This window comes from Marmota flaviventris, chromosome 5, assembly GCF_047511675.1.
Source record: "Marmota flaviventris isolate mMarFla1 chromosome 5, mMarFla1.hap1, whole genome shotgun sequence".
In the NCBI taxonomy this organism is placed as follows: domain Eukaryota; kingdom Metazoa; phylum Chordata; class Mammalia; order Rodentia; family Sciuridae; genus Marmota; species Marmota flaviventris.
The window spans coordinates 153,733,111-153,747,465 of NC_092502.1; the positions used below are offsets into that span (position 1 = coordinate 153,733,111).

Consider the following 14,355-nt stretch of genomic DNA (forward strand, 5'->3'; position numbering starts at 1 on the left):
GTTTCAATTGGCATCACTGCACCTCAGAAAAGCCTCATGGAACTTTGATACAGAGCTCCAGAATTATTTAGTATTGTGACTTCCAACCAATCCTCCAATCCTTGGCCAAACAGGTTTCTAGTTATTTCCCCATGAAAACCAATAAGACATATAATATCACTGATGTGTTACTCCATTCACTATCTGCACAATCAAGAGCTGTGAGGGTGTGGGGATTTCCCTCGGAAAATGCAGGCTGTGCCTACAGAAGTATCTACAGTATCACTCCGTCAGTCAGGACGTTCTCTCTTGTTTTCAGTGGGTCCTCTGGATCCGTGTACACTTTTGGCAACTAGCAAAGCCAGCTCCATACCTTTAGGAAAGCCTCCTTTTGTTCAAGGTGCTTGCTGATCATCGGGGTGACATGGTCTGTCTCAGAATTGGGGCCCAGCTTGTCAGCTCCACCACACCAGTCTTCCTCTCTCTTGTATTCCTGCTCTAGGCTCTCTAGGACACTGCAGACCTGTGAGGGAAGAAGATTCCTGGCTCAAAGAAACCTATCTTCTCAGCTACTTTCCAACCCATTGTTCTTTGATATCCAAGGTGCAAGAAAAATTTCAATTATACAATATGCCTTTTCTCTGCTTAACTTAGAACTGAGTGGTTCAATACTAACAGACATGTTAATGATGACTGATCTATCTCATAAAGTTAACCCAAAATAAAATGTCAGCTGGAAGCCCAGGGAATGAACCTTCTCTCCTGACCTGCTCTGAAGTTTTGTAGAAGGCAACAGAGGCATTGACAAGCTTGAGGCGATCTTCCATTTTGAGCATGAGCTGCTGCCAGTGTGAGGCCACCTTCTCAGCACAGTCCCGGATCATGTCCATGTCATAGTGATTGGCCTGCAGCATGGCCTCAGCCTTCTGCTGCACCTGCAGTGCACTCTGGTGCGTTTTCTTGAGAAAAGGAAGACAAAGAAAGGCTTGTTTAGCACAAGTATCACATACTGACTAGAAGGAACTGGGACGCTCTTCATGATGGTACATAATCTGCTCCAGGTAATACTCACTAGGACTCTTCTCAAAGCATGGCGCACAGTTAAGTAAAAAGGTTTATGCTTAGCTACAACTGCATTTTTATTTAATTCATCTAATGAAGGATGAAGTACATGGGTCTCAACTGTGGGGTTTCTCAGAGAAATACCAGGAAAGACCCTGATAGCCAATATTCTAAAAAAGCTGTTGAAATATTTCAAGTTTATTATTCCTATTGGTTCTTCTTATAATAGCTGCTGGAGGCAATGAACACGTGGAGGAAATGTGGCCAGGATGAATGCTTTTCATTCTCATTTTCAGCTTAAGCTTTGGACTCCAGTGAAAAATTTGGAAAGGACAAGCAGTTTTAAAAAGAAAACAAAAAAATAAAGAAAAGCTAAGGGCACAACAACTATATTCTTTGGAGGTCTATTCCATGTAATAAATCTAATAACCACATAGTAAATCCAGTGACAGTCTTGTTCTATGTTCTCACCAGGTCTGTAAGGGCTGAGGTCAGGGTCGCTATGTGGGAGAATTAGAATGCTGGGTGGGGAGAGCTGTCAGGGCAGCATAGGGTTCTCTATGGATGCAGATAAAAGAGAAAAGAAAGTAAAATGTTGCATTTCACCCCAAATAGTGGAAACGATTCCATAAAAATTTGTATATGACAATCTCATCCTTCACCCAGTAACTTAACACTGGTAAAATAATTACCAGAAATCACTTCACACAGTAGTTTTACAGTTTTCAAAAGCTGCTTGAAGTTGGAGACACAGGAAGAAGTGTTATGTCCACTGGCACTGTGTGGTTCAAAATAAATTAATCTATGGGAGTCATTAGTGGTGACTTTGGTGGCTTTCTCTCTTGCTGGCAATATGTATATTACAGCAGGAAACAAGTTTTCTAGCATCAAATTCTTTTTTCCCTTGACTTTGAGACCACCAATCACAACTATTACCTATGAGTCCCCACAATATAGTCCTAAGGACAATCAGTGCACTTGCTGAGAGTGAAGGGGAGTGTACCCAGACTGGCCGAGGCTTTTGCTACAGCCTAGCACAAACTGACCCTTTTGTCCTTTGCTGAGATGAATAATGCTGCTTTTAAGCAGAAGCTTGAGGAGTTTTATTGTTAGCATTATTTACTGATAAGTAAGTTCATGATTTATACCAGATCTTGGTGAAACCCAAAGCTCTCTGCTTTGCTGGTCACATCGCAAGATTGTACCAGCAAGACCAGCAAGGCATTAAAAAACTCAGCCAAGACTAATTTGGGTTCCCTGGTTCCAAGGCATTCCTGATCAGAGAAAGTGCATCCTGCAAAGGACACAGAAGCTGCTTGGTGTGTGGACCCTCACTGAAAGGTCACCTGGCTGGGATTTGTAACCTCACTTCTCTGCAGCTGGTGTTCCATCTGAGGTAACCAACAGTAGATTTATAAGCATTCTCATTTCTTTACCATTTGAGCCCTGGGCGGTTCCATAGTCAGTACCATGTTAGGAGTTAGAGGCTGGTCCCATGTTGAGAAAGACTCACCACACAGACAGGGCACCTCCTCACCTCGATAGCATGCTGGAACTGCTCATGCTCTCTCTGCAGCTGCTCTGCCTCCTGCAGTGAGCTGGCTGTGATCAGCCCGGCATTTAACATAGACTCTCCATTGCGTATCCATCCCAGCACCTGAAACATGACACAGGGTTACTACAAGTGGTGGACTTTCCAGTGCATCCTGCAGACCACAGGGAGCAGATCCAAGTCTACAAGGTGGTCAAGAGGTTCTTGGCAGGGATGAAGTTCTGGTTGTTTTTAATATCCTACTGGCATAGCCCAACAGCCTTCATTGGCACCTGATCCCAAAAGCTACAACTTTATTATTTTTAATACAGAATGGTGGAGAGACAGTGTGTTGCATGAGAACAAAGGTCAGCATAGTTTGAGGAGCTGGTGCAGTGGTGCAAGTGATTTGGAAGGTGAGGGCAGGAAGATCACAAGTTCAAGGCTAGCCTCAACAGCTTAGTGAGACCCTGTCTCAAAATGAAAATTAAAAGGGATGGGGATGTGGCTCAGTGGTAAAGCATCCCTGGGTTCATTACCCAGCATCCTACCAAAATTAAAAAAAAAAAAAACAGTTTGAGGACCACATATTAGAAATCTTACTGACACAAAGAATCCCGATAATCAAAAGAAGTATTTTCATTCCCTTTCAGGTTCTTTCATTCCTAATGAACACACAAAATTGGCAAACTGCTTGATAAGGGGAAATGATTTATTTCACTAATCTATTTTCCAACTTAATGTTAGTGCTAATAAGTGGCACAACAACCAAAGTGTGATCTAGGTTGTACTACCAGGCTCAGGCTCAAACCGTGAACTTCTCAAGTTCACATACAAACAAGATAGAAAGCTAGTTCTGACAGCAGAAGCCACAGAAACTGTGGAAAATCATTCTGGATAGTTATTTGGGGCACAGACTCCTCGTTACCTACACAATAACAATTCTGCTCTTATTTACACAAACAAAACAAAATCCCCACAGATTTTGGGAGAACATTAAAAATAAACAAATGAACAAAACCACTTCTCACCTCCTGTCCCAGATTACTTACAGCTATGACAAAACCAAATCAATGAGACCAAAGCAGCAGCATCTGGGAGAGTTTGTAAAAATATTTTCTAGTGCAGGTGCCACCTCCTGTTATACTTCCCCATTCCTGGTGCTTGGGGTGTTGAGGTGATGGCCATTTGGCAACCATAAGGGAAAGGCCACCTATCATCAAAATCTCAGCCTAATGTATCCTATGGTCACTGAATGAACATTAGAAATCTACTCTCTGCTGGGAAAAAATATGGTGAGGGGAGGGGAGAAATGCTTTGTGATTTGTTTTGTTTTCTACAGTGCTAGGGATGAAACCAAGGGCTTATTCAGGCTTGGCAAGCACTCTACTACTGAACTACATATCCAACCCCAGGAAAATACCTTTTTAAAGGCACTCTTAATTTCTCTTACAAACAAAGGTAATTGCTAAGGCATATACTAGTTTGTTTCTTAAATAAATGTGTGTGTGTGTGTGTGTGTGTGTGTGTGTTTGGTAAAAACAAACACTTAATAAGAGGGTCACAATACTTTGCTTCAAATACCCACACTAATAGTGGCACACAGACCAATGAGCACTTTGGAGCAGTTCCAAGGAGACAGAACATGTGCCCCAGTGTGAGTGCCACCTGTTTCTTCCCCACATTCTGCTCATGGACAGAGGCATCAGGTGTCCTCCTCCAATCAAACCAGAACACCACAGCCTCATTTCCCCTTCACTGAGCTTTTTATCAGCAGACTCCCTTTGTCCATGGGATAAAATGCAAAATCCATGAATGGGGACACCCACTGGCATTTGGTTTGAAGCAATTCCATGTGTCCTGTTTTCATTTTGTGCCACGCCACCCAGGATGTGGAATTATAGCATCCTGATAATCCAAGAAATGTCCTATCCCTACACAGACTGTGATCCTGTCCAGCCTGATAACTATATTTTGGGGGAGTGGCAAATACTGTTATTTAGCTTAGGAAGCAATGTGCTCAGAGTTCCAAGCAAGAGAGAACCAATAACAAAACAATCATGTGGATGTTACCCTCAAGTGCTATAGCTGCTGGGCAGAAAAGCCATTTCTACTACAGAATAGAGAGCTGTGTGGGCCAATGGCTCCAGTTTCACAATTAGATATTATATTGGTGTATTATCTTATATGTTAAGGCAGTGTGTTCTAATGAGGAGCACATTAACAGGCCAGAATTCCCAGGTTGTCTGTCTGTGTTGTCAAGGGTCCCAGGCAGCCTCATCTTGGCACAACTCATCCTTTGCTCACCTGTTTCACTTCTGCCTGTAGATGGCGCAGTTGCACGCACTGCTCCAGGTGCTTCCGGTGCTGTTCTGCAGCTAAATCCAACTCCTGCTGCTTTTCATGAAGAAACTCCAACAGGTCCTGGACTCGAGTTGCCATATCTACATCTCTATCACAAAGCAGCTCCACGCCTGTGGACATTGAAGGGAGAGCCTAGAACTCAACTAGCATTTCAACTTTCTGTTCCCGTTAGATGGCACAATCTGCTCTGTAATGACCTGCCTGCTGGAGCCAGACCGCTGTGCTGGTGGGCAGGCTGAAGAAGGGTCCAACCCAGTAGAGGGAGTCTCCCAGCATGCTGGTTATCTGAGAACATAGAGGTGATCAAACTAAACCTATTTCCTACATCGTACACAGTGGCCATGCAGCATCCTTTGCGAATGTGTGAACTTCGATTTCTGTAGTTGTCCTCAATATACACAGTTTTAAGAATTTACTTTTCGTTTGTGCAAAACAAATAATATTGTATACAGGATTGTTGCCAAGTAAGTTCCTAATATAAGAGTTACATTTTTGAGCTTATAGTGACATCTGCTGGCAAAATATAAACTAAGAAAAAAATAAAAATGTGAAAATATTTTCTTATGGTTTGCATTTCATTCACAGATAAACACATCATTTTGTAACACTAAAGTACACACTTCTTGAAATAACACATGAGAATACTATTCAGGTTAAGTTTCCTAACCATATGGTTGAATGTGACTATAATATGTGAAATAAAAAAGCAAAGCATTTCCTTTTAAAGATCAGACTATTGATAATAGCCATATAACAGGGATACAGAATTTGCAGACACTGCATTGAAATAAATTAAATTTCCATGGTGATAAAAAGAAACCACAATTGGTATAGGATGGAATAAGTCTTCTTACCAGAGGCCTGGACTTCATTGACATACTGCAGAAGATCCTGCCCTTGGTGAATGACATCAAAAGTCAAGTTATTCATGGTCAAGGCCTTGTCTGCATGGTGCTGGAGGCGCTGTTCTGCAATTGTGAGATCTTCTGTGTCAAAGTCATTCATTTGTTGAGAAAGCTCATCATTCCAAGACTCAAGGTCTGAGATGATCTAAAAGAGAAAAGCATTTATTTAAGACTGAGACTTAAAAATATAAATATGTGCTATCACATTTCACTATATCAAAAGTAAAAGCTGTTAAATAGATAAGTTCTGTGATATATAGATGATGCCTCAATGAAGCTGTTTTTTTTTTTAAGAAAATTAAAAATAAATAAATGATCGTAAAGTCAACTGAAGGGGCTCCCACACTGGCCAATGGTGGAACAATTAGTTGTTCAAAAAGAAAATTACCACAGTTGAATTAAAAAAAATATTAAATACACAAAATTTCATTAATGCCTAGTATAGTTTAAAGAAAAAGAGCTAAAAAGCATCCCCCTAAATAATAATAATAAATGAAACATTGTTGAGGGGGTCATTTAAAAATGGAGGATCAGGACCCACTGCCTGAATTGCAGACCAGTCCAGCATCCCTGAAGAAACAAGACAAATATGACATGCTTTCTCATGGGAGACCTGTGATGTGACACCTCCGCCGTGTACTTGCACAAAACAGAACCTGAGTTTAACCAGGCCTTTGTATCTAATGTCTAAGTTTAGAGGAAATACCAGGGAAAGGAAACAATTTAACTTAAAAGAAGTCAAGCAAGGAAAAAAAAAAAGAATGTGGGACCTTGGTTCCTTTTACAACTGACCCATGGCAATCAAAAAGTCATGGAATGAAAAAAATAATAAAAAATTTACAAAATCCAGGAGGAGCACAGGAGAGTTGACTGTAGATTAAGAAACTAAGCATCAAATGCAGGAAATGATCCCTATGCCCCCTCCCTAACTGAGGCCCCTATGTAAATCTGAATATGTGCTGGGTATTAGAAGATGGTAAGAAATGACTGCTCAGTGGGCAAGATGTTTAGTGCCTCGTGGGAGGGTGTAAGAATATAACCTTATTTTTAGAGATCCTTAAGAAAGTCTTGAGAGTAAACTGATAAGCAGGCAGACTTTCTCTGAAATACTTTAGAAAAAAGAAAAGAGGGACATTTAAAACAAGGGTGGTAAAATCTTGAATTTGGAGGACAGGCATTTAGTGTTTCACTATACTATCTTCTCTACTTTTGTACAGGTTTGAAAACCTTCATAATATGATTTTTTTAAAAAATTAAGACTAAAAATTATAAAATCCTCCAAAGAGGAAGAACATGTTGTGAAGGAGTATAATATTGGACATTTCAGTGGAGTAACAATGCCCATGGAATTAGGAAACTGTTATCAAATTGTTAACAATTTCTAATTTATTTATCCACATGAGTATTAGCCAAATTAGTTTGAAACTTTGAGAAAGCAAAAGTTTACATAAAAATCTATGTAGGAGAGAACAGAGGCAATAAAAAGGGTTCTCAAAACTCTTACAGCACAACTCTTCCTAGTTTATTCTTTTATTACTGAAACATACACACAATACATTTACATTGTATTATTACATTGTACTCTTCTACAAAATTCATAATTCAAATAATGCCAAATTAGATATAAACTATGAAAAAAGTGAGAAAAAATATTCTTAAAAAGAAAAAACAAATCACCATAACTTTAATCTTTATGTCTACTCTAGGTGGGATTTTTCTTTCTTAATGTTTGTTTTCTGACCCTGGAAGGGGAAGAAGAGACTTAGGTATGGTGGGTGAGCCAGCCTCACAATAATGTCTCAGGGAGACCACATCAGGCTCCAAAAGCACTCAAGCAATGGATAATAAACAAAGATCAGTGTGCTAAGCTAGCAGCATCTAAAAATCCTCACTGAGCACAAAGAAATTGCAAGGATGCTCATAATCAAAGGATCATCAGTAAAAGGTCCTGTCCCAGTGATGAGCATTATAGCTTGTTAACCGCACAGCAAAGAAAAGAAACTGTGGCAACAACAAAACTCCAGAAAGAGGAAGTCAGGTTCTGAACACCGATTCTTTACAAAATAATTTTTAAAATGCTTCTCGGAATCTGTAGTTAGTCTACGTTTCTCTCCCTAAATTTACCCATAATTTTGACCGTCTTCATAACTGTCACAGGATGCTGTGTTTCTGATTTTGTTGTTCTTTTTAGATCAACAAAGCAGATCTTATTTGGAACATGTGCAGACTTAGAAACCAATATTCTAAAGCGGATTCCACAAATTTATTGAAAGCCTTAGTCCATTGTGAGATGCAGATGCTATCCTAGCCAAAGGACAGAAGCTAGGAAAGATTTTTTTAAATTAACCAAGTAAGAGAAGACTTTCTACCACAAAAGTAACTCTGTGCTTCTGAGAGCAGTTAGAAGAGAGGGATCTTTCCAGAAGATAGAAGAAGCACCAGCCATATCTCACTGATCACAGCTTCAAATTTCAGAATCATTAAAGAACATGGGGATTCTTAGGCCACGATCTCTGAAAAGCTTTTAAACCATTTCTGACAATGGCCTGAGACTTAACTGCAGGTTAATTTCCTCAGCTCAGGAATGCACTCACCCAGGGTGCTTTATCACTGGCTTTATCTAGGGAAAATGTCATTTTGTGGCTTCAGTGTGGGGAAAATATAGGTTTATATTTCCTAATTTGGTTCAGTGAAAGTGGAAATATAATAAAAAAGCCCCTTTTTTCCTTCTTTCAGGAAGCATTAATGCAAATGAAATCAAAATCTTTTTTTCAAACATCAAAATGTCTTAGAAGAAAAAAAATTAATACTTTTGATTGATTTGTGTTTGTTAACTGAAAAAATTCAATAAGCAGGTAAGTTTCAAAGGAGCTAGAGAGGAAATGAAGCTTGCTCCATCTCTGCACACAGTGCCGCCACCTCTACCCAGGGCAGGCCAGGCTGTGTGTGGGCCTGTTGGGTGATACCAGAGTGCCGCTTCTCTGCATGGTTTCCTGTCCACCTAGAGATTGAGACGTGGTAAGCTCTTGAGCAGGCTGAGCCAACACAGTAGTTAGAGTTTAACTCCTTGTTTTTAGCTGACAACAGCAACAAGAGGAGCTGAGAAGGTGCTTCTTTAATCAAAGTGCAGGAGGCTTGGACAAGCAGTCCACATAGGCACCTGTGAGACCACCCCCCACCACATACAGAACTGCCACGTGGGCAGCCCACAGATGGGCCAGAAGCAGTCCACAGCTGGAAATTAGCTTGAGCTGAAGGCACAGGGTATTCTGGTTCCTCCACGTGCTTCTCAGGCAGTTCAGTCTCATCGACTTAAAACAGTTACTTCTGCTTGACTGGGTTAAGCTCAAAAGAAAAGATCTGTCTCACCAAGAATTCAGAACCACCCCTCTTTTTGTTGAAGAAAGATAAAAGGAGCCTGTATCTATTTCTCTTGTTCACATATAAGGTGCAAAAGTCCATTTTCAGGTATGAATCATAGAGAATCTGAGGGTACCTCTATGAGGAAATACAAACTGAGTTTCCTACCATCTAAAATGCATAGGCTTAGGACTACTCCTACTCTAGGAGGAGAAGATTGTTGGTGGGGATGGGGGTGGTAGGAGAGAAAGGAAGAGAAGAGTCAGAGGAGAAGAAAGCGGGGCAGAAAAGGAAGACAGAGGGTATCAACCCTAAGCTGTCAAATCAGCGGCCACATACCTGGACAAGGAGGTCTCACTGTTTTTAAGAGTGCTACCTTCCATTCCCCTCCCAACACTAGCTTGCTCTGCTTCTGCCAACTGAGCTGTGTCCCTGGCTCTTCCTTATCTGCTCCCAATACACTCTCCAACCCCAGAATCCAGAGCTGAGCCCCTAGCCTCCCAGGGTCAAATGAGGAAGTTGTCAATGTCTCCAGGAACTTCCTTCCAGCTCTGCCCTTCTGGAGTGGAAGCTGGGGGAGTAGGACAGGACACAGGGCAGGAACCGGGACAGGGAAGAGGAGGGAAACCAGGGCTCTGGGCTCTCACAGGACAGGAAGGCAGGGGGTGGAGGACACTCACATCGATGGCATCCCTCTCAAATATGCGCAGCTGCAGGAAGAGCTCAAGCTTGATCTTGCGCTCCTGGAAGAGTTCCTCCATCTGTGACTGGGCCTCGTCCAGCTGCTGCAGCACCGTCTCGATGTGGTTGATGGAGCTGTTATGGGGGGTCTTGTTACTGGAGATGGCAGAGTCCCTGTGAGGGGATGGGAGGGAATGGGATTTTAACAACACAAACAGGAATTGAATGAGAAAGTCTCACATTGTTAGACACCAGATCCAGCAACTCAAATATTCAGGGGAAAGAAAGCTGGCAGGAAGCTGGACTTTGTCTCAGAAAATGGAAGACACTGCCTCTTCTGCAAAACAACATTAGGTTCCTTCCCTGAGGACATGCTGCAGAACTTCTCTGGCATGTTCTCCAAGTCACTTTCATTAGAAGTCTTATAATCACAGAAAATTACTTTGGTAGAGTTTTATTTTTAGCCACTTCTCTCCTTAAAAAGAGAGAACAATGAAACCTGTTTAGTACAGTGACAGAGTCACATCACTTGTGAGAGTTAACCTTTAAAGCAATCAGACTGTTAGTGAGTAACTTTTGACTAACTCTCAGCAAAGAGGACATCATGGATGGTTATCCATCAACAATTTCATCCATCCTCCTCCAGGTGATACATGGGGGGTATTAAACTTAGGTAAGTAGTCCTTATAACCTAATAAAAATTATTTGCAAATTTGCTTCACAAGGAAACATAACCAACGCTGCACTGCCTCTTGCCAAGGGGAGGACTGAAGGCTGAGTGTCCCACCATGCCCAGATCTGCCTGCCTGCAGTGTGAAAGACGGATATCAGCCAATGCGGAGGCAGGTCCCTGGGGGCCCTAGGACATTATTCTAGGAGGTTCAGATTATCTATTTAGAAAGAAACGTCAGTAATTTCTAGTTAGATATTAAGAGAAAATACTAATAAAAGATAAATTCTGAGGATTACTAGTCAAGGTTGCAATGAGAAAAATTATGGAATTAAAAAACTTTACAGGGAAGAAAAGAAAGGGAGAGAAAAATGAAGAGAGAAGAGAGCTGGTGCTCCCCTTTGAATTTATAGATGGCATCTGTTCTCTACTCAGCTGGGGAGAATTACAGAATTAGAGCTAATTATTCAAAAAAATACAGGAGGAGGGAAATCCTTGGCAGGACTTGGACATCTGTGTCTGACAGGCAAGGGGTGCAGGCCCACCTCAGCTGCTGAATGAGGTCCTCCCCTTCCTTGATCACGTTGACCGTCACCTGCAGCGTGGTCTGCTGCTGCTGGCCGAAGCGCTTGATGAGCTCCTGCACGGCTTCCACGGACTCAGCATACACGTCGTCCAGCAGCTCCTTCTGCAACTCCTCCAGCCACGTCCACAGCTGGGGGCACAAGGGACACGGTGAGCAGCAGCGCGCAGACACCGGGCCACGCGCAGACACGCGAGGGGAACTGTGACAGGCTGCTCCCAGAGAGACAGGGAGGAAAGGAAGGAAGGGAGGCAGCAAGGGAGGGAGGGAGGGAGATGCATCCCAAAAGGTCCAACGCCAGCGGAACACACGCACAGAAAAAGCAGTACGCCACCGCTGAGGGGAGAAAAATAAACAGGCAGTGAGGCGGAAGGCACTGTCACAAAAGAGCAAAAGGAAAGGGAAGGGAAGCCACTCATTCCCATTCTTCCAAGGCTCCAGCTGGAGCATGCTGGAGATCCAAAAAGATTCCCTCTGACAACAGTAACGTCTGCTGGTCACAGAGGCATTCTTTGACAACATTCTGCTAGCAGACAGGCAGTTTTATTTTTAGCAAAGGCATTATACACCATTATTAATTATTAAACTATGCTCAGAGATAGGTGCTTCACGTTCCTTAGGAGGAAGCAATGTGGTAACATGAACTCACCACTGGGACTGGGATGTGACACACCCAGTCCAAGCCCCCAGGCTTGGGGTCAGAGGTTACCCTTCCCTGGGAGCCCAGGGAGTGCACACTGAAGGCACGCCCTCATTGCTAGTGCCACTAAACACACTGCCAGGGACCTGGATGAGTAAAGACACCTGAGAACAAGAGCAGCCAGAATGACTGCAGGCCTGGTGGGAGAAGGGGATGGGCATGGCTACTTCCTGGAGGCCATTAGACCCTTCAGATCTCTAGGGGACCATTCCAGGAAATAAAACAGACAATTAATTAAACTGAACAGGCTCTGGTGGCTTGGCAGTGTTGTCTCCATGAGGATACTTCCAGCTTCCTCAGGGATGCTTCATACTGTCGGCCAGCCACCTCAGCTGCAGAAAGGTCAGGTCAAAGAGATCACCCTGCCAGTGGCTGCCACCTCTGGGCTCACAGGTCAAAACTGCTCCTGCAAAACTGCAGTTACAGAGTCTTTTGTTTCCAAGCTAATCTCTTTTATAAAACAGCTCTACTGAGACATGACTGACACAGGGAAACTTCATGAATTTAAAGTGCCCATATAGAGAATTTTGACACGTCTACACCTCTTAAAGTTGTCTCATGCCCTTTGTTATTCTCCCTCTCTGGCAATCACTTATCTGCTTTAGCCACTACAGATTAGCTTGCATTCTGTTAAAAAAAAAAAAAAAGTATAGAAATGGTATTGCACAGTATGTATTCTTTTTTTTTCTTTGTCTTGCTTCTTTCATTCAGTTCCTCTGAAACTCATCCATACTACTGTGTGTACCAAAAGCTCATGATTTTTTAATTGTTACATAGTATTTCCTTATATGTACCTACCACAATTTATCTTTTCATCTCTTTATGGACATTTGGATTATTTCCATTACAAAAAAAGGTACTAAAAACATTTGTATACAGTTTTTGTTAGAACTTATGCTTTTTTTTTTTTAAGAGAGAGAGAGAGAGGAGGGGGGGAGGGAGGAGAGAGAGAGAGAGAGAGAGAAAAATTTTTAATATTTATTTTTTAGTTTTCGGTGGATACAACATCTTTATTTTATTTTTATGTGGTGCTAAGGATTGAACCCAGCGTCCCAAGCATGCCAGGTGAGCACGTTACTACTTGAGCCACATCCCCAGCTCAAGAACTTATGCTTTGCTTTCCTTTACGTAAATATCTAGGTGTAGAATGGCTGGGTCAAATGGCAGGTATTTGTTTTATTTTAAAGAAACGGACAAACATTTCCAAAATGGCGCACCGTGCTTACATTCCTGCCAGCAGCGCAGAGGAGTTCTCACTCCTCTTCCTCCTCACCTGGGGTTGCTGATCTTACTTTAGCTATTCTAGATGAGTGGTATTTCTCTGTGTTTTAGAGCTACAGTTCCCTAATGACTAGTGACAGCATGTTCAGGGAAAGCTTTAAAGAGGTCTTTTATTAGGAAACACATCAGCTGAAAACCATCTAGTGGTACTTTCAATTTGCATACAGAACCTGACTTCCATTTTTAATAGAGAAAAGTTTAAAACATCAATTTTGTACTATAGATATCTTCCCATTTGCTCTAACATTTTCCACAGAAAACATTTCCAGTTGCTGTAAATCATGTTGTATGCCATTATACTGCAGTACCACAGTGGTCTTAGGCACTAGATACAATACTGTGAGATTTGGAGTAAGGCAATCTAGACTTAAGGAATGCTTTGACCAAGCATAGCTCTGACCTGAGAGAACCACTCAATTTCTCTGAGACTCAGTTTGCCGGTACAAATACCACCTGGATACCACTTCAAGGAGTCAGTAAGAGAACCAAGTAGAAAAGGTTGCAGCAGAAGCATCCTGTGTAAACAGCAGTGCTCTGGACACATGTTAATTATCCTCATTAGAAGGATGGAGTCGAATTAACTAAATAGACAAGATTTGATTAAAAAAAAAAAAAAAAAACCAACTTTGGGCCAATTAGTTTACTCTGAGCAATAAGTAATTTATCAAAACAAATTTGCATTATTTTATTGAAAGAGTTAAAATATTTAACCCAAAACAACCATGACAGTTTGTCTAACTAGAGGACTTTTCTACTTAAGAAGGTCCTTCCACATGCAGGGGCAGGGTGGAACAGGTGACAGGCCATACACTGAAGTTGTCTATGGGCTCCCAATGAAGAGAACCCTGGAACACATGGCCACTCACCTTTCCAAGAGGGACATTTATGAAAAAGTGGCCCTTTGCAACTGTGTTTATTCTGCTGAAAAAAGAAATGAACCACTTACTTAACTCTCGTTTTTCAAAATCTCACCTGAATGCATTTGCCTCACTGAAGCTGCTCCCAACCCTGTTACTACATACATGAACCTAGGAAAGGAAATGTCCCTGGAGCTCCCAGCTATGAATCAAGGCCACTGATGTGTTGAGCCCTCTCCCTGACAGTGGCTAATGTCCTTCGTGCACTAATGTCCCAGGAGCTGTGTGAATCTCAGGGCTCTCAGACAAGATTTGATCAAAAAAAAAAAAAAAAAAGAAAAAACTTTGGGCCAATTAGGTTACTCTGGGATCTCAGCAGCCT

The 14,355-nt window shown here is 41.9% G+C and overlaps 1 protein-coding gene across 2 annotated transcripts in view; it reads right to left on the reverse strand.

Annotated features, from left to right (window-relative positions):
- The window catches only part of Trio (trio Rho guanine nucleotide exchange factor), a 333,690-nt gene that overhangs the window by 122,559 nt on the left and 196,776 nt on the right, over positions 1 to 14,355 (reverse strand). For both annotated transcript variants that reach the window (XM_027950370.3, XM_071612702.1), the window contains exons 12-18: positions 11,098 to 11,267; positions 9,882 to 10,056; positions 5,791 to 5,986; positions 4,880 to 5,046; positions 2,579 to 2,698; positions 747 to 938; positions 353 to 502 (exon numbers count right to left, since the gene is read on the reverse strand). In XM_027950370.3, the coding sequence (XP_027806171.1) occupies positions 353 to 502; positions 747 to 938; positions 2,579 to 2,698; positions 4,880 to 5,046; positions 5,791 to 5,986; positions 9,882 to 10,056; positions 11,098 to 11,267 (1,170 nt within the window). The remainder of the gene's footprint in view (positions 1 to 352; positions 503 to 746; positions 939 to 2,578; positions 2,699 to 4,879; positions 5,047 to 5,790; positions 5,987 to 9,881; positions 10,057 to 11,097; positions 11,268 to 14,355) is intronic.